The 14680-nt window shown below is 41.9% G+C and overlaps 1 protein-coding gene across 1 annotated transcript; it reads right to left on the bottom strand.

The window, feature by feature from the left end:
* Positions 1 to 3241: 3241 nt before the first annotated feature.
* On the bottom strand, positions 3242 to 14680 carry dpagt1 (dolichyl-phosphate (UDP-N-acetylglucosamine) N-acetylglucosaminephosphotransferase 1 (GlcNAc-1-P transferase)). Its single transcript, XM_064980776.1, has 9 exons — positions 13899 to 14680; positions 13641 to 13761; positions 10242 to 10455; positions 9743 to 9889; positions 9496 to 9580; positions 7229 to 7417; positions 6967 to 7054; positions 6655 to 6810; positions 3242 to 4626 (listed from the first exon to the last, which is right to left on the bottom strand). Exons 1-9 carry the CDS (start codon positions 14051 to 14053, stop codon positions 4561 to 4563), a joined length of 1221 nt encoding a protein of 406 aa, XP_064836848.1. The 5' UTR covers positions 14054 to 14680; the 3' UTR covers positions 3242 to 4560.

Here is a 14680-nt window from a genome sequence, read left to right as displayed (position 1 = left end):
ACAGACTCAGTTAATCCACAATCAGCCTCAGCTAGTACTAACACAAACCCAGTACAGCCGGCTTCAGCAAATACTAACACAGACCCAGTACTGGCAGTTTCAGCAGGTACCAACACAGACCCAGTATAGCTGGCTTCAGCAAATACTAACACAGGATCAATACAGCCATCTTCAGCAAGTACTAACACAGACCCAGGTGAAGTACAGGCAGCCTCAGCCAGTACTAGCACAACCAGAGGTGTACAGCCAGCATCAGATACAAGTAGATAAGACCCTAATATAACAGTTGCTGCTCCACCAAATGACTCAGCAGATTGGCCCCCAGTCTTAACAGACTTTATGAGGGTTGAGTTCGTGCGCAGAGGTCCATTCAAACCAGGACTGGATTTTTGTTTACCGAAAGACAAGTCTAGAAGAGGTTTCCTTCAGGCTTATTACAGAGACAGGTGTCAAATGGGGAAAAGATTACCAGGAGCTGGCTTTCATACTCAAACTAAAACAACACTGAGTATCGTTTTTGCTGTAAGCTCTTTTCTACAAAAGACCACAAAATAATAAAGGAAGGTGTGAATGACTGGTCAAATATCAACTGCATTCTGAAACACCATGAGGGTAGTCCTGAAGACACAAACAATATGATTAAGTGGAGAAAACTTGATTGGCACCTAAGTCGGGGACAGGCTCTTGACCAGATACAAATGACAATTTTGGAGGCTGAAAGAAAGAGATGGCGGGATGTTTAATAAGTTTAATAAGTATCACCCAGTCTCTGGCTGAAAGAAACCTAGCATTCAGGGGTTCATCAGACAAACTCTTCCAACCAGATCATGGAAACTTCCTAAAAGTGGTTGAATTACTGGCAAAATTTTACCCCATTATGGAAAATCATCTCAGCAAAATTAAAGATGGTGAGAAACATGCTCATTACTTTGGGAAGTGTGCACAGAATAAGCTGATTGTGTGTGACAAGATTCTGGAAGCAATAGTGACTCAAAGTGTTTCTCCATTATCTTGGACTGTACACCTAACATTAGTCGAGAGATTTAGTTGTGAGATTTGAAACATTCAACCAGGTGAAAACCAAATACGGAGTGCTGCTGAACATCAGCACTGCTTCAGATGTCCAGTGAATCTTTAAAGGCTCACTTCATGGAAGTTGAAAACACTCTAACCTTCAGAAATGACTGTGACATCAGTAGAATGGATCTGGCACACGAGATTCAGAATTTACCTGATCTGCCTTCAGATAAGATGACTGCCTTTGAGCTGCTTACCTTTCTCTGTGAGAAAAACCTGGAGGAGCTCTATCCTAACCTTTGGAGGGCCCTAAGAATTGCAGTCAACCTACCAGTAAACAGTAGCATCGGCAGAGAGGAGCTTTTCCAAATGAAAGCTCATCAAAAGCTACCTGAGGTCTTCCATGTCACAGGAACGTGGGGAAACACATGTCCTATGATGACCTCATTGATGATTTTACCTCAAGAAGTGCAGAAGAGAAATATTTTGATGATAAGATTATAATTCAAACATTCAAATGTTTACACGCATAGTAACATTTTAAGATTGTATGTCAGAAGTGCATTTGTGTAAATGACTGCTTAACTATGTGACATACTTTCTCAATTTCTTCCAGACAGTCCAGATAGACTGGTGCCCGTGCTGATGCTGAACATGCCCAGGCTGTAGAGGGAACCAAAGTTAATCACACAGCTATATAGGTTTTATTTGACTATTTTGAGACATTTAGCTGCGGCCATAGCCTATAAGCTTATCTTTACATTGTATAGTCAAAGCTAATATTATGAGGACTATACAATACCAGGCAGCAGAGCCAAAGCTCAGTGGTACATTTAATTATTTTCTACAATTTCTTATTTATGTTAATATTCACTTATCTTTATTTTTTTACCAGGTAAGTTGACTGAGAACACGTTCTCATTTACAGCAATGACCTGGGGAATAGTTACAGGAGAGGAGAGGAGGGGGATGAATGAGCCAATTGTAAACTGAGGATTATTAGGTGACCGTGATGGTTTGAGGGCCAGGTTGGGAATTTAGCCAGAACACCGGGGTTAACACCCCTACGATAAGTGCCATGGGATCTTTAATGACCTCAGAGAGTCAGGACACCCGTTTTAACATCCCATCTGAAAGACTGCACCCTAAACAGGACAGCATCCCCAATCACTGCCCTGGGGCATTGGGATCAAAAAAATTCAGACCAGAGGAAAGAGTGCCTCTTACTGGCCCTCCAACACCACCTGGTCTCCCATCCAGGGACTGACCAGGACCAATCCTGCTTAGCTTCAGAAGCAAGCCAGCAGTGGTATGCAGGGTGGTATGCTGCTGGCATCTTAAGATAGTATAGAAAATATTCTATTCAATAAATATTGTTTGTTTATAACTCATTCTGTATAGGTCTACTTATTCTTAGACCGACAGATGGAGCAAACTGTTTTAAAGGAGGGAGGATTGTAGTGGGAGCACTGGGGTGTCAGGTGTGACTGTGTGGCAATGGCAAATTGTTTACATGGCTCACGGCTCAGGTAGGGAGGGCCTCTTAGTAGAATTTTGCGTAGGGCCGACTCTGGTACTCTCGCAATATCATCTGCTAACCATGTGTATGTGACCAATAAAATTTGATTTTGTCAGGGAGATGATCAAAACCGATGGTCCCTCTGACAGAGCTCAATAGTTCATCTGTGGAGATGACAGAGCCTTCAACCATCTCTGCAGCACTCCATCAATCAGGACTAGTGCCAAAAGGCACCTAAAGGACTCTCAGACCATGAGAAACGCAGAACACAGAAGTGGTTTCAGGACAAGTCTCCGAACGTCCTTGAGTGGCCCACCCAGAGCCCGGACTTGAACCCGATTGAACATGGAAAGACCTGAAAATAGTTCTGTAGCGACGCTCCCCATCCAACCTGACAGAGCTAAAGCGTCATACCCAAGAAGACTTGAGGCTGTAATCACTGCCAAAGGTATCACACCAAAGTATTGAGTAAAGCATCTGAATACTTATGTAAATGTGATTATTTACATATATATATATTTTAAATAAGTGTGCAAAAATGTATTATTTTTTCTTTGTCATTATGGGGTATTGTGTGTAGATTGATGAGGGGGGAAAAACATTTTAATCCATTTTAGAATAAGGCGTAACATAACAAAATGTGGAAAAAGTCAAGGTGCCTGAACACTTTCCCAATGCATTGTATATTTACAGTTTATGACTGTGTGATATGGGGGTTGGAGACTTGTTTATTTAGACATTACAAAAAAAACTTGTATAAACAATAGCAACACTACCATGTTGCACTGAGCCTTGCTGTTGGAAAACCACAGTGTATGACTTTTGGCTGTGGTAGATGCATCTCCACCGACTTCACTCCTTGACTTTCATCTGCAGTCGGTTGCTTCAGGCTTACCACTCAAACAAGGCCACGGACTTCTACTCCATTGAATCGTGCGCATCTTTTTAGTGATGTCAGCATACCCGTCTATAAGCCTCAGGTAGCAAATTAGCAATAAAAACCATGTTTGTGGACATATTTTGGCCGTACTAAAACCTCTTCACCTCTTCCTCTCTGCTGCACTGTCTTCATTCATACTGTACTGTCTGAGTCAGCCCCATGTTCTGTCTTGGCCAATCATGTACTTGTAAGGTGGTTCTGTACACCTAAAATATTGTCCTCAAAAAACAGGAACGTTTCAAACTTTCTGGTTAGAAATAGCAGTAGTGACTGTATTCAGCATTATTTCAGTGTCTCAAAATTATTAAATAACCATTTCAGAAAGGAAATTATTTGTTCTGAGCACTTCCTGGTTGGAGTATTCCATTGCAAGAGTAAAACGTCACTCAAGTTTTTTACACTTGTATTTACATTCCTACAACCAGCAGATTTGTCCAGTGTCAAAACAAATTAGCATTACAAAGGCAAAGCTTACAAATACATTATAAATTGAGAAAAGTTCACATTCCATGTCCTTCTTGTTCATAAAAATTCACCTCCTAATCGATAATACCTTCATGTCGCCCTTGTAATCTCACCACTACTGCTCTGGAGTTCCCTCCACCCTCAACTCCTCTAGGACTAAAGAACGCTTTAAACCCCTCAGAGAATAACTCAAAAATATCCTCCCAATCCCTCCATATGCAATGTGTCTGTCACAAAGAGTAGCCATCCGCAATATAGACTGGGTTTTGACCTGTACATGGACCTCTTGCCTTTCTTTTCACAACAGTATGATTGCCATTAATTTAGTGCTTAATTGCTCATCCTGAAATAGTAAATTTAGCAGATCCTCAATTCTATCAATTGTGATGCCTTTGAGTGGCATGCTTTTTCACCTGTTCTTTTTCCATTGAAGAACTGAGGTCATCCTCAGCTGTCAGTCTTGTTATAAACAGACCCATTTTAAAGCAGAGAAGGATAGGTGAATCAATAATCAAGGAATCAATAGTCAAAATCATCATCATCATGTATCAGACGTGGTTGGTCCAGCATAGTTGGACATCCCTCCCTGTAGTCTCTCAGCTTTCTATCTGTAGCATCTCTAGACGTCGTAGAAGAGGCGAACCAGGTGATAGCGGATCCCGAAAGCCAACACACTCCCCAGTACCTGAGACAGAGACAAATATGAATTATACGTTAAAGGTTATTCAAAGATATCTTAGAAATGCTCACAAAGGGGCTTCATATACACTACATTACCAAACTGTTGCCAGAAAGTCGGAAGCAAAGAATCATCTATAATGTAGCATTAAGATTTCCCTTCTCTGGAACAAAGGGGCCTAGCCCGAACCTTTAAAAACAGCCCCAGACCATTATTCCTCCTCCACCAAACTTTAGAGTTGGCACTATGCATTGGGGCAGGCAGCGTTCTCCTGGCATCTGCCAAACCCAGATTAGTCCTTTGGACTGCCAGATGGTGAAGCGTGATTCATCACTCCAGAGAATGTGTTTCCACTGCTCCAGAGTCCAATGGCGGCGAGCTTTAAACCACTCCAGCCGATGATTGGCATTGTGCATGGTAATCCAAGGCTTGTGTGCGGCTGCTCGGCCATGGAAACCCATTTCATGAAGCTCCCAACGAACAGTTCTTGTGCTGACGTTGCTTCCAGGGGCAGGTTTTAACTCGGTAGTGAACTCAGTTTGGAACCCGTCCCGTTCTGTGAGCTTGTGTAGCCGACCACTTCCCGGCTGAGCCGTTGTTGCTCCTAGACGTTTCCACTTAACAATAACAGCACTTATAATTGACCGGGGCAGCTCTAGCAGGGCAGACATTTTACGAACTGACTTGTTGGAAAGGTGGCATCCTATGACGGTGCAACATTGAAAGTCACTGAGCTCTTCAGTCAGGCCATTTTACTGCAATCTCTGGAGATTGCATGGCTGTGTCCTCGATTTTATACACCCTGTCAGCAAACGGGCGTGGCTGAAATAGCCGAATCCACGAATTTAAAGGGGTGGTCACATAATTTTGTATATATATATATATATATATATATATATATATATATATAAAAATGTACCTTAACTTATTCATTGACTACAGCTCAGTGTTCAACACCATCGTGCCCTCAGAGCTCATCAATAAGCTAAGGACCCTGGGACGAAACATCTCCCTCTGCAACTGGACCCTGGACTTCCTGACGGGCTGCCCCCGGGTGATAAGGGTAGGTAACAACACATCCGCCACATGGATCCTCAACACAGGGGCCCCTCAGGTTTGTGTGCTCAGTCTCCTCCTGTACTCCCTGTTCACTCATGACTGATCAAGACACAGGATATGATTGTGGACTAAAGGAAAAAGAGGACCAAGCACGCCCCCATTCTCATCGACGGGGCTGAAGTGGAGCAGGTTGAGAGCTTCAAGTTCCACCAACAAACTAACATGGTCCAAGCACACCAAGACAGTTGTGAAGAGGGCACGACAAAACCTATTCTCCCTCAGGAGACTGAAAAGATGTGTCATGGGTCCTCAGATCCTCAAAAGGTTTTACAGCTGCACCATTGAGAGCATCCTGACAGGTTGTCACTGCCTGTTATAGCAACTGCTCGGCCTCCGACCACAAGACACTACAAAGGGTAGTGCGTACGGCCCAGTACATCACTGGGGCCAAGCTTCCTGCCATCCAGGACCTCTATACCAGGTGGTGTCAGAGGAAAGCCCTAAAAATTGTCAAAGACTCCAGCCACCCTAGTCATAGACTGTTCTCTCTGCTACCGCACGGCAAGTGGTACCGGAGCTAGGTACATGAGGCTTCTAAACAGCTTCTACCCATAAGACTCCTGAACATCTAAACAAATGGCTACCCAGACTATTTGCATTACCCCCCCCCCCCCCCTTTTACGCCGCTGCTACTCTCTGTTGTTATCATCTAATACATCACTAATAACTCTACCTACATGTACATATTACCTCAACTAACCGGTGCCCCCACTCTGTACCGGTACCCCCCTGTATACAGTCTCACTATTATTTTTTCACTTTAATTACTTGTTACTTTTATTTCTTATTTTTTTTAAACTGCATTGTTGGTTAGGGGGTAGTAAGTAAGCATTTCACTGTAATGTCTACACCTGTATTGGCGCATGTGACTAATACAATTTGATTTGACTCAGAAATTAGACCCGTTGTCGATACCTGTATGAGTAGCATGATGGTGGTGAGATCTCTCTCGTGTGTGGGTCCCAGTATCTTCAGCACCAGGTTTATTAAGGTCATGTTGTTGCACTCCACAAATTCATCATCGCCCTCCTGTCCACGCTTCACTTCCAGCACCCGCAGCATCTCTGCCACCTGATGGGTGAAAAATACACAACAGCACAAATGATAAACACACTGTCATTCATATCAATCTACCTGACCCAAATCAAACATTTGCTCTGATTCCACTCTTTTGGACAACCAAATAAATGTCAAATTCATACCCCAGCATGTGTACATATTGATTACCTGTAAAATAAGATTTCCCAATTTGGAGAGGTCCCTCCTTTTGAATTTAGACCAACTCATTCCTAGTTTTCCTGTGTTTGGGTTCAGTCTTCATGCATCAGGCAAATTTAGGAGGAAAAAAAAACACACAATGAGAATCCCTTATTTATAAATGTGATCATCTGAAAAAAAAAGATCATGGAATTGTATCAAAAGTACTATACGATATGTATACTATATCAATGCTATCATAGGAGTAAGGGAGAAAGAGCTGTAGTGTTACCTGGGGAGGCGGTGCCTGGGACAGGGTACTACATGGAATAGCTGGGGTAGTGAGTAGACAAAGTTGACCACTTGAGGAATGAAGAAGAGCAGCATGGTTTTGCTAAAGTGCCCCAGAATTCCTACCACTGCAAAGGTCATCCCCGCAAAGTAGCAAAAGGTGTCTCCCACAAACACAGATGAAGGGTACCTGTAGTAAAGGCAACACATGTCATGTATGTTGGCAATAATTTACAACATGCTTTATAACAGCAACACCATAAACAATAGCCGTGTCTTGAATACCTACCATTCTAAATAGTTTATTTTTTGTCCACATTTTGTTGTGTTACAGCCTGAATGTAAAATGGATTAAATTGAGATTTTGTGTCACTGGCCTACACACAATACCCCATAATGTCAAAGTTGAACTGTTTTTAAAAATGTTTACAAATTAATAAAAAATGAAAAGCTGAAATGTCTTGAGTGAATAAATGGGGTCAATAAATAGGCAATGTGTGTCAATCTAATTAACATAATAAAGAAATCCCCATCAAAATCTGTCAGTTTAAGCTAGAGATATGTTTTTTTTGCATGGGCTGTGTCTCAATCCACCACATCTGCCTATGTAGGCCTTCCGTATCTGCAGTGGAAAGGGGCCAAGGTACAGCGGTGTTTGTCAGACCATTAGTGATACTGAAAATCGTTCTTCTCACGGGAACGTCTGTAGCGTCCGAACGGTTTGGCCTACAAAAAGAGGAGACTCATGAACACCATGGTGTTCTCCGTTTTGCGCTACTACCCCAACAAGTCTCAGTGGACTCGTCTGAAGGTAACTAATACACATGAATGGAAATATGAAGGTAGTTTTGTGCCCCCAAAAAATAAGGGGTTAAATGTGTGTCAAAAAAACAAATATTTCCTGAGCTTTCTTATATCTCCTAAATACAGGACAGACACTTCAAAACCTAATTACTTATTTTGTGACTTTCTTTTTTTGCCATTTATGAATGTGTTATTCAATATGTTTCATAGTTTCTATGGGCTATAGTAGTAAAAGCCAAATTCAATATTTTATCAAAACATGTTCTTAAATTATTTGTTTTGATACTTAAAGGGGTCCTACAATTCTAAATCAAATAGCTAAATGAGCCATGGTATGACCATCTTAAAACAATTCCATATGTTAGCTTAATAGGACCCCCCCCCCATGTTATGCGTCGCGGTTGTTAGAATGGATGGACCAAGGCGCAGCATGATTTGAGTTCCACATCTTATTTCACAGTGAAACTTCCAACAAAACAATAAAAAAAAATAAAAAAAACGTGACTTACGTGGTGCAACAAGCACATACACAAACAATATCCCACAACCCAGGTGGGAACAATGGAGAACTTAAGTATGATCCGTAATTTAAGACAACAACAATTAGCTGCCTCTAATTGGGAACAATACAATAAAACAAACATAGAAATATGAAAACTAGAACACCCCCCTAGTCACGCTCTGACCTAGAACACCATAGAGAACCCGGGGGCTCTCTATGGTCAGGGTGTGACATTATGGGTATGCTTGACATCGGCAAGGACTAGGGAGTATTTTAGGATAAAAAGAAAGGGAATAGAGCTAAGCAGAGGCAAAATCCCAGAGGAAAACCTGGTTGTCTGCTTTCCAACAGACACTGGGAGACAAATTCACCTTTCAGCAGGGCAAGAACCTAAAACATGAGGCCAGATATACACTGGAGTTTCTTACGAAGATGACATTGAATGTTCCTGAGTGGCCTAGTTAGTTTTGACTTAAATCGGCTTGAAAATCTATGGCAAAACTTAAAAATAGCTGTCTAGCAATGATCAAAAGCCAACTTGCAGCTTAAAGAATTTTAAAAAGAATAATGTGAAATATTGTACGATCCAGGTGTGCAAAGCTCTTAGAGACTTAACCAGAAAGGCTCACAACTGTAATTGCTGCCAAAGGTGATTCTAACATGTATTGACTCAGGGGTGTGAATACTTATGTAAATGAGATATCTGCATTTCATTTCCAATAAATTTGCTAACATTTCTTAAAACATCTTTTCAATTTGTCATTATGGGGTATTGTGTGTAGATGGGTAAGATGTTTTAAATGTATTTAATCAAATTTGCATTCAGGCTGTAACACAATAAAATGTGGAATACATCAAACAGTGTGTTCTAAATAGTATGTAGTACAGTTAGTACAGAGTATGTCGTTTTAGTAAGTAGTCGACAAGACAGATTTCAGACACGGCCAGCGTCTCCAACTCACCAGTTGTGGTAGAAAAGTGCTAAAGTTGTGAAGAAGAACGGGAGCATGAAGTAAAGGGAGAAAATGTGGTCGTCTCTGTAGTCTCCTGCAAAAGTCAAAGAGTGTGCACAATTACATCCATATTTCTATATATTAGACCAGGAAAGGTTCCTTGATTTAAAAAAAAACATTTGGTAGGATGTGTAGACACATAATTGAAGCACTGAGAACAGGGGATGTTGATGAAAGATAGAAAACCGCCACTTACCACCAAGCTCAAGCAGGTTGAAGACAATGATGGAGCCAGAGATGAAGAGTGCCTGTCCTGACTCGATGCCGTTGATGCCTGCTAGGATGTTGATGGCATTAGTACAGAAAACTGCCAGCATGCCCATGTAGACATAGTAGAGAATACCTACAGAGAAGAGAGAACATCAATCAGCATAAGATGTACAACAAAGCACGGAGGATGACTTACAATGTTAGTGAAATTGATACAACACTGCCAGTGGGTAAAACTGATTGAAATGACGTCATTACAACCAGATAACAAACAGATATACTGTTTGTAAAGTAGTTGGAATTTATATAATTTCAACCAGCTTTGCCTGAAGAAACACTATGGATATTTATAATCCAGCTCTCCTGTGGCTGTGTGCAAACTAAGTGGAACTTCAAGAGAAATTTGCATTGTGCCCAAACAAAATATGTGATACAGATGACGTTGTGTTTGCCTGTCTGTCATTTTTATTGTGACATTCACTCACCCAGATCCAAGTGCATCCCCAGTAAGAGCCTGAAGGGCTTGGGCACCACAATGACAGTGTTGCCGAAGTTGGTGAAGTAGACCATGAGCAGCGGCAGGGAGGCTATGGTGGGCAGCAGGAGCTTGTGTCTCCAGCGCAGGTTCAATACGTCATCAGCGAAACCCAGGAAGATCATACAGCAGATGGCGAGTAGAGCGCCAATTAGCTGGACAAACTGGTCAGGACAGGACAAGCAGGCAGAAATGTTGAGCAATGTCAGCCTGTCACATTACGAATGTTGTGTGCTACAAATCCTGAAACAGGCCAGAGATATACTTTGTCTGGTATTTTTTGTCTTGCAGTCTCTGATTTTTGTGTATCGTGTTTTGTGTGGTCCGCAAGAAGAGTACCTGTTGCTATAGATGGGTTAGCTGACAACGCCACTAAAAACAATTAGCACGCTTCAATGGGGCAGAAGTCCATGTGTTGTTGTGATTCTGGATGGTCAGATAGCTAGCAACAATGACAATAAGCTGCCATGTGGGTACCGTAGTGGGCTTGTTTTAGCTAGTTTTATCTTGTTCTTGATACCATCTCTTGTTTTAAGGTGTTTTGACTGATGTCTATGATAATATGGCAAAAATGAGCTAGCTAGCTAAACAACAACTGTACTGATGTATGAGTGAAAACAAGTGTTCATTGTGCACATTTATTTATTATTGGAGATTAAATAGTTTACATGTTGTCAACGATCTATGCCAACCCCTCTGTTTTGCACCATGGCACACTCGTCAGTTCTCTTTCGTTTTCGTAATGGATTGCCAAATTACTTAATATCAAAGATATTTTAAGTCACACCACAACCTTACTGTACCCACATGACCTGTCACTATAAAAGGCAGCGTGACGTCACATACTGTATTTATTTCACTCATGTTTACACTATATATACAAATGTTTGTAGACACACCTTCAAATTAGTGGATTCAACTATTTCAGCCACACCCGTTGCTGAAAGGTGTATCAAATCGAGCACACAGCCATGCGATCTCCATAGACAAACACTTGCAGTAGAACGGCCTTACTGAAGAGTGACTTTCAACATGGCATGGTCATAGGATGCCGCCTTTTCAATAAGATAGTTTGTCAAATTTCTGCCCTGCTGGGGTTGTCCTGGTCAACTATAGGTGCTGTTATTGTGAAGTGGATACGTCTAGGAGCAACAACGGCTCAGCCGCTAATAATAAATCAAGATGATAGGCTGCACAAGCTCACAGAATGGGACTGCAGAGTGCTGAAGCGCGTAAAAATCACCTGTCCTCCGGTTGCAACACTCACTACTGAGCCATTGGATTCAGGAGCAGTGGAAATGCATTTTTTGGAGTGACGAATCACGCTTCACCATCTGGCAGTCCGATGGACGAATCTGGGTTTGGCGGATGCCAGGAGAACGCTACCTGCCCCAGTCATTATGGGGTATTGTGTGTAGATTGATGAGGGGAAAAAAATATTTAATCTATTTTAGAATAAGGCTGTAACGTAACAAAATTTTGAAAAAGTGAATGGGTCTGAATACTTTCCAAGTGCACTATATTCTCTATTCTAGTCAAGTCTTATCCTATAACTAACACCTTTTCTATTTATATACTGTCCATGTCTATACACACACCATCATACACATTTATATTCTGGACTGTCATTGCTCGTTCTGAGAATTCTAAATTCCTTTATTTTTATGTTTTGGATGTGTGTATTGTTCGGTATTACTGCACCGTTGTAGCTAGAAACATAAGCATTTCGCTGCACCTGGGATAACTTCTGAAAAATATGTGTACGTGACCAATAACATTTAATTTGGGAGCTAGATGTTGTCCTACAATCACATCTGAGATCATCATTTGAGCCACGGTTTTCACTAGAGCTATGTGAGCTCAGTCAAGAATGCCTTTCTATTGGCTATTGTTTCAGCCAAGCATGTTAAAGAATTACATGTGTGTCACGAATATTACCGAAGGTGACTCCCCTTCTGGTTCGGGTGGCGCTCGGCGCCGCCGGTCTACTAGCTACCACCGATCCATTGTTCTGTGTTCGTTTGGTTTTGTCTAATTGGTTTCACCCGTTTCTTGTTTGGTTGTTAGGGTGGGGTTATTTAAGTTAGTTCAGCCCGCTTCTGTTTGTGCGGGCTTGTTCATCTGTATGTGTTAGAGTGGTTTGTGTTTTGCATTTTCAGGTTTTTTCGCTGTCCTTTATTTCTTCACACGTGTTGTTCGCCTGATTTTTGTTCTTGTGATTTTCTGGACATTAAAGCGTGTTTTCCCGTATCCTTTGCTCTCTGCACCTGACTCCACACCTATTCACTCATTTACCGTTACAATGTGCTTTATACCCATCCTTCATGCCTCACATTAGCAGAAGATGGATTTAAGGCAGTGCTTCGGCCAAATCAAGCAGTCTTACCTAAGGTGCTTTCATGATCACATACTAAACAGCCCTTAATCATAGCGACATTTCACCCGCCTCTCCACAGGAGAGTCGTGAATTGCATACACTTTGTCCGGTTAGGGCATTGAGTGCCTATCTTGCTGCAGAAAGAACTGTTTGTCAAACAGAACAGCTTTTTGTGTGTTATGAGGAGAACACCAAAGGCACGCTGTCTCAAAGCACATTGGGTTACGCTGCAGCAGGTAGACTAACTACAGACGGGGCGGAAGCACACCAGGGGTATGGCCACTTCATGGGCCCTATTGAGAAGGGCCTCCCTGGACTCTTATCTTTGCTGCTGCAAGTTGAGCAACACCGATGACTTTCATGAGATACTACCGAATCACCATCAGTGGGGTCTGTAGTTTTGGACACGGCACGCTCTCTCAACCCAGATAAGTGAACATAATGTGAACCTTGAACCTCATTTTGTAAGTTCTAACCTTCAGCTTGCTTATACAGTTGTATACCACCGTTGAAATTCTGTGGTACCCTGTTGGGTAATTATATTCTATTGCATCCTGTGGTGAATGCAAGGACATCCCAGGGACTAAGTTAAAAGGTGAGTTTGTAATAGCATCTCCCATAGGTCGTTTGGCGACCCGGTACAAAAACGAAAGAGAACGTTGGGTTATGGATGTAACCTTGATTTTCTAAGTAGAGTAATTGGTCGCCAAGCTTTCATGTCATTCCTCTACCTCTGTGGGGTTCAAGTGAAGTAACAGACAGTATGTCATGCCACACCGCTTTTATAGTGACAGGTCACGCGGGTACAGTAAGGGTGCGGTATAACTTTAAACATCTTTGATATTAAGCTTCTCAATCACATCGCTAAACAACCAAACAGTCTATTGCAACAGCTAATGGGGATACAAATAAACAAATAACAGACAGAATAATAGGTACAGTATGGTTAACTCCCCCAGTTCCCTCACCCACCTCATTGTGTGGGAAGCCAGTGCACTGCTCTTCTACAAAGCAGCTGAGGAAAGGCACGGGGATGAAGCAGAACATGATAATGAGGAACACGGTCCCACTGATGACGCCCTGAGACTCTGGCCTGCAAAGAGGAGAAATTCAAATAAGTCAGGACAAAACCACAACAAACAACGAGTCAAAATTAAGATAAAAAAAAAAGATTAACATAGGCTATTGGAGAGTAGATCATTGGTAAACAATTTATATTGATAAACGTACACTTCCTTCTTGTTCGTTTTGTTGAGATCCATCCCATAGAGTCTGGCTGAGATGAAGTGGTCTTTGAAGGCTGGAATTAGCTTTAATGTGGCCAAGGACCCAAGTGCAGACATGCACCCATTGATAACAAGGGGTAGGACAGGAATTGGCGACATGTTTTCTGGATATTCTTAAGACTTGCCTGGATGAGGTTATATCTGATACCTGTGTTAGATAGCTAGAGATATGTGACAGCAAGTTAACTAACTAGCTCAAGCCGACCCTCAAACTTTGAGCAAAGCTAGCTTACACTGTCAACAAGCCCACATAATGTGTCTTCATATTGAGCGAATGAGCTTTAAGAATTTAAAATAGTAGCTAGAAACTAAAGTTGTGTTTATCTGGCAAGCTAGTTAACAAGCAAGCTAAATGATCTGACAGGGAGCTAGCTGGTACAGACTCTCTCTCTTTGCATCATCAGCATTCGCAGAATCTTCTACCGAAGCATGTGTTCAATCATTTTTCAAATAATAGAAATCGCGAAATGACATGCATATTATCCGAAAAATACAGCTTGCTGAAACGACAATCCCTATATTCTCAGTTCTTGTTCTTTCCTAGGTTTAGCTCAGTAGTTCCTAGTCGAACGGTGGGACAACCATAGAGAATGCTAGAGGGTGCATCGCTATGTACTATCCATTATGGCGTCTGTGATCGCACGAGCAGCGCTATTGAGGCTATCTCTATTTTGAAGTAGTCAGTGTTTTTCTTCACATTTGGCTGATCCCTCCTGATGACCCGGT

This window comes from Oncorhynchus masou, chromosome 12 (genome assembly GCF_036934945.1).
Source record: "Oncorhynchus masou masou isolate Uvic2021 chromosome 12, UVic_Omas_1.1, whole genome shotgun sequence".
Lineage (NCBI taxonomy): Eukaryota > Metazoa > Chordata > Actinopteri > Salmoniformes > Salmonidae > Oncorhynchus > Oncorhynchus masou.
The sequence above is the reverse complement of the archived record's forward strand: the minus strand, read 5'-3'. Positions and strand labels throughout refer to the sequence as shown.

What these genes read in the sequence shown, in the direction of transcription:
- dpagt1 (XM_064980776.1), bottom strand. Translation starts at nt 14,053, where the DNA reads ATGTCGCCAATTCCTGTCCTACCCCTTGTTATCAATGGGTGCATGTCT. An exon ending in AAAACGAACAAGAAGGAAGT is followed by an intron (nt 13,762 to 13,898) that starts GTACGTTTATCA and finishes TCCTCTTTGCAG; the next exon opens with GCCAGAGTCTCAGGGCGTCA. An exon ending in CCATCATGCTACTCATACAG is followed by an intron (nt 4,627 to 6,654) that starts GTATCGACAACG and finishes TCTCTGTCTCAG; the next exon opens with GTACTGGGGAGTGTGTTGGC.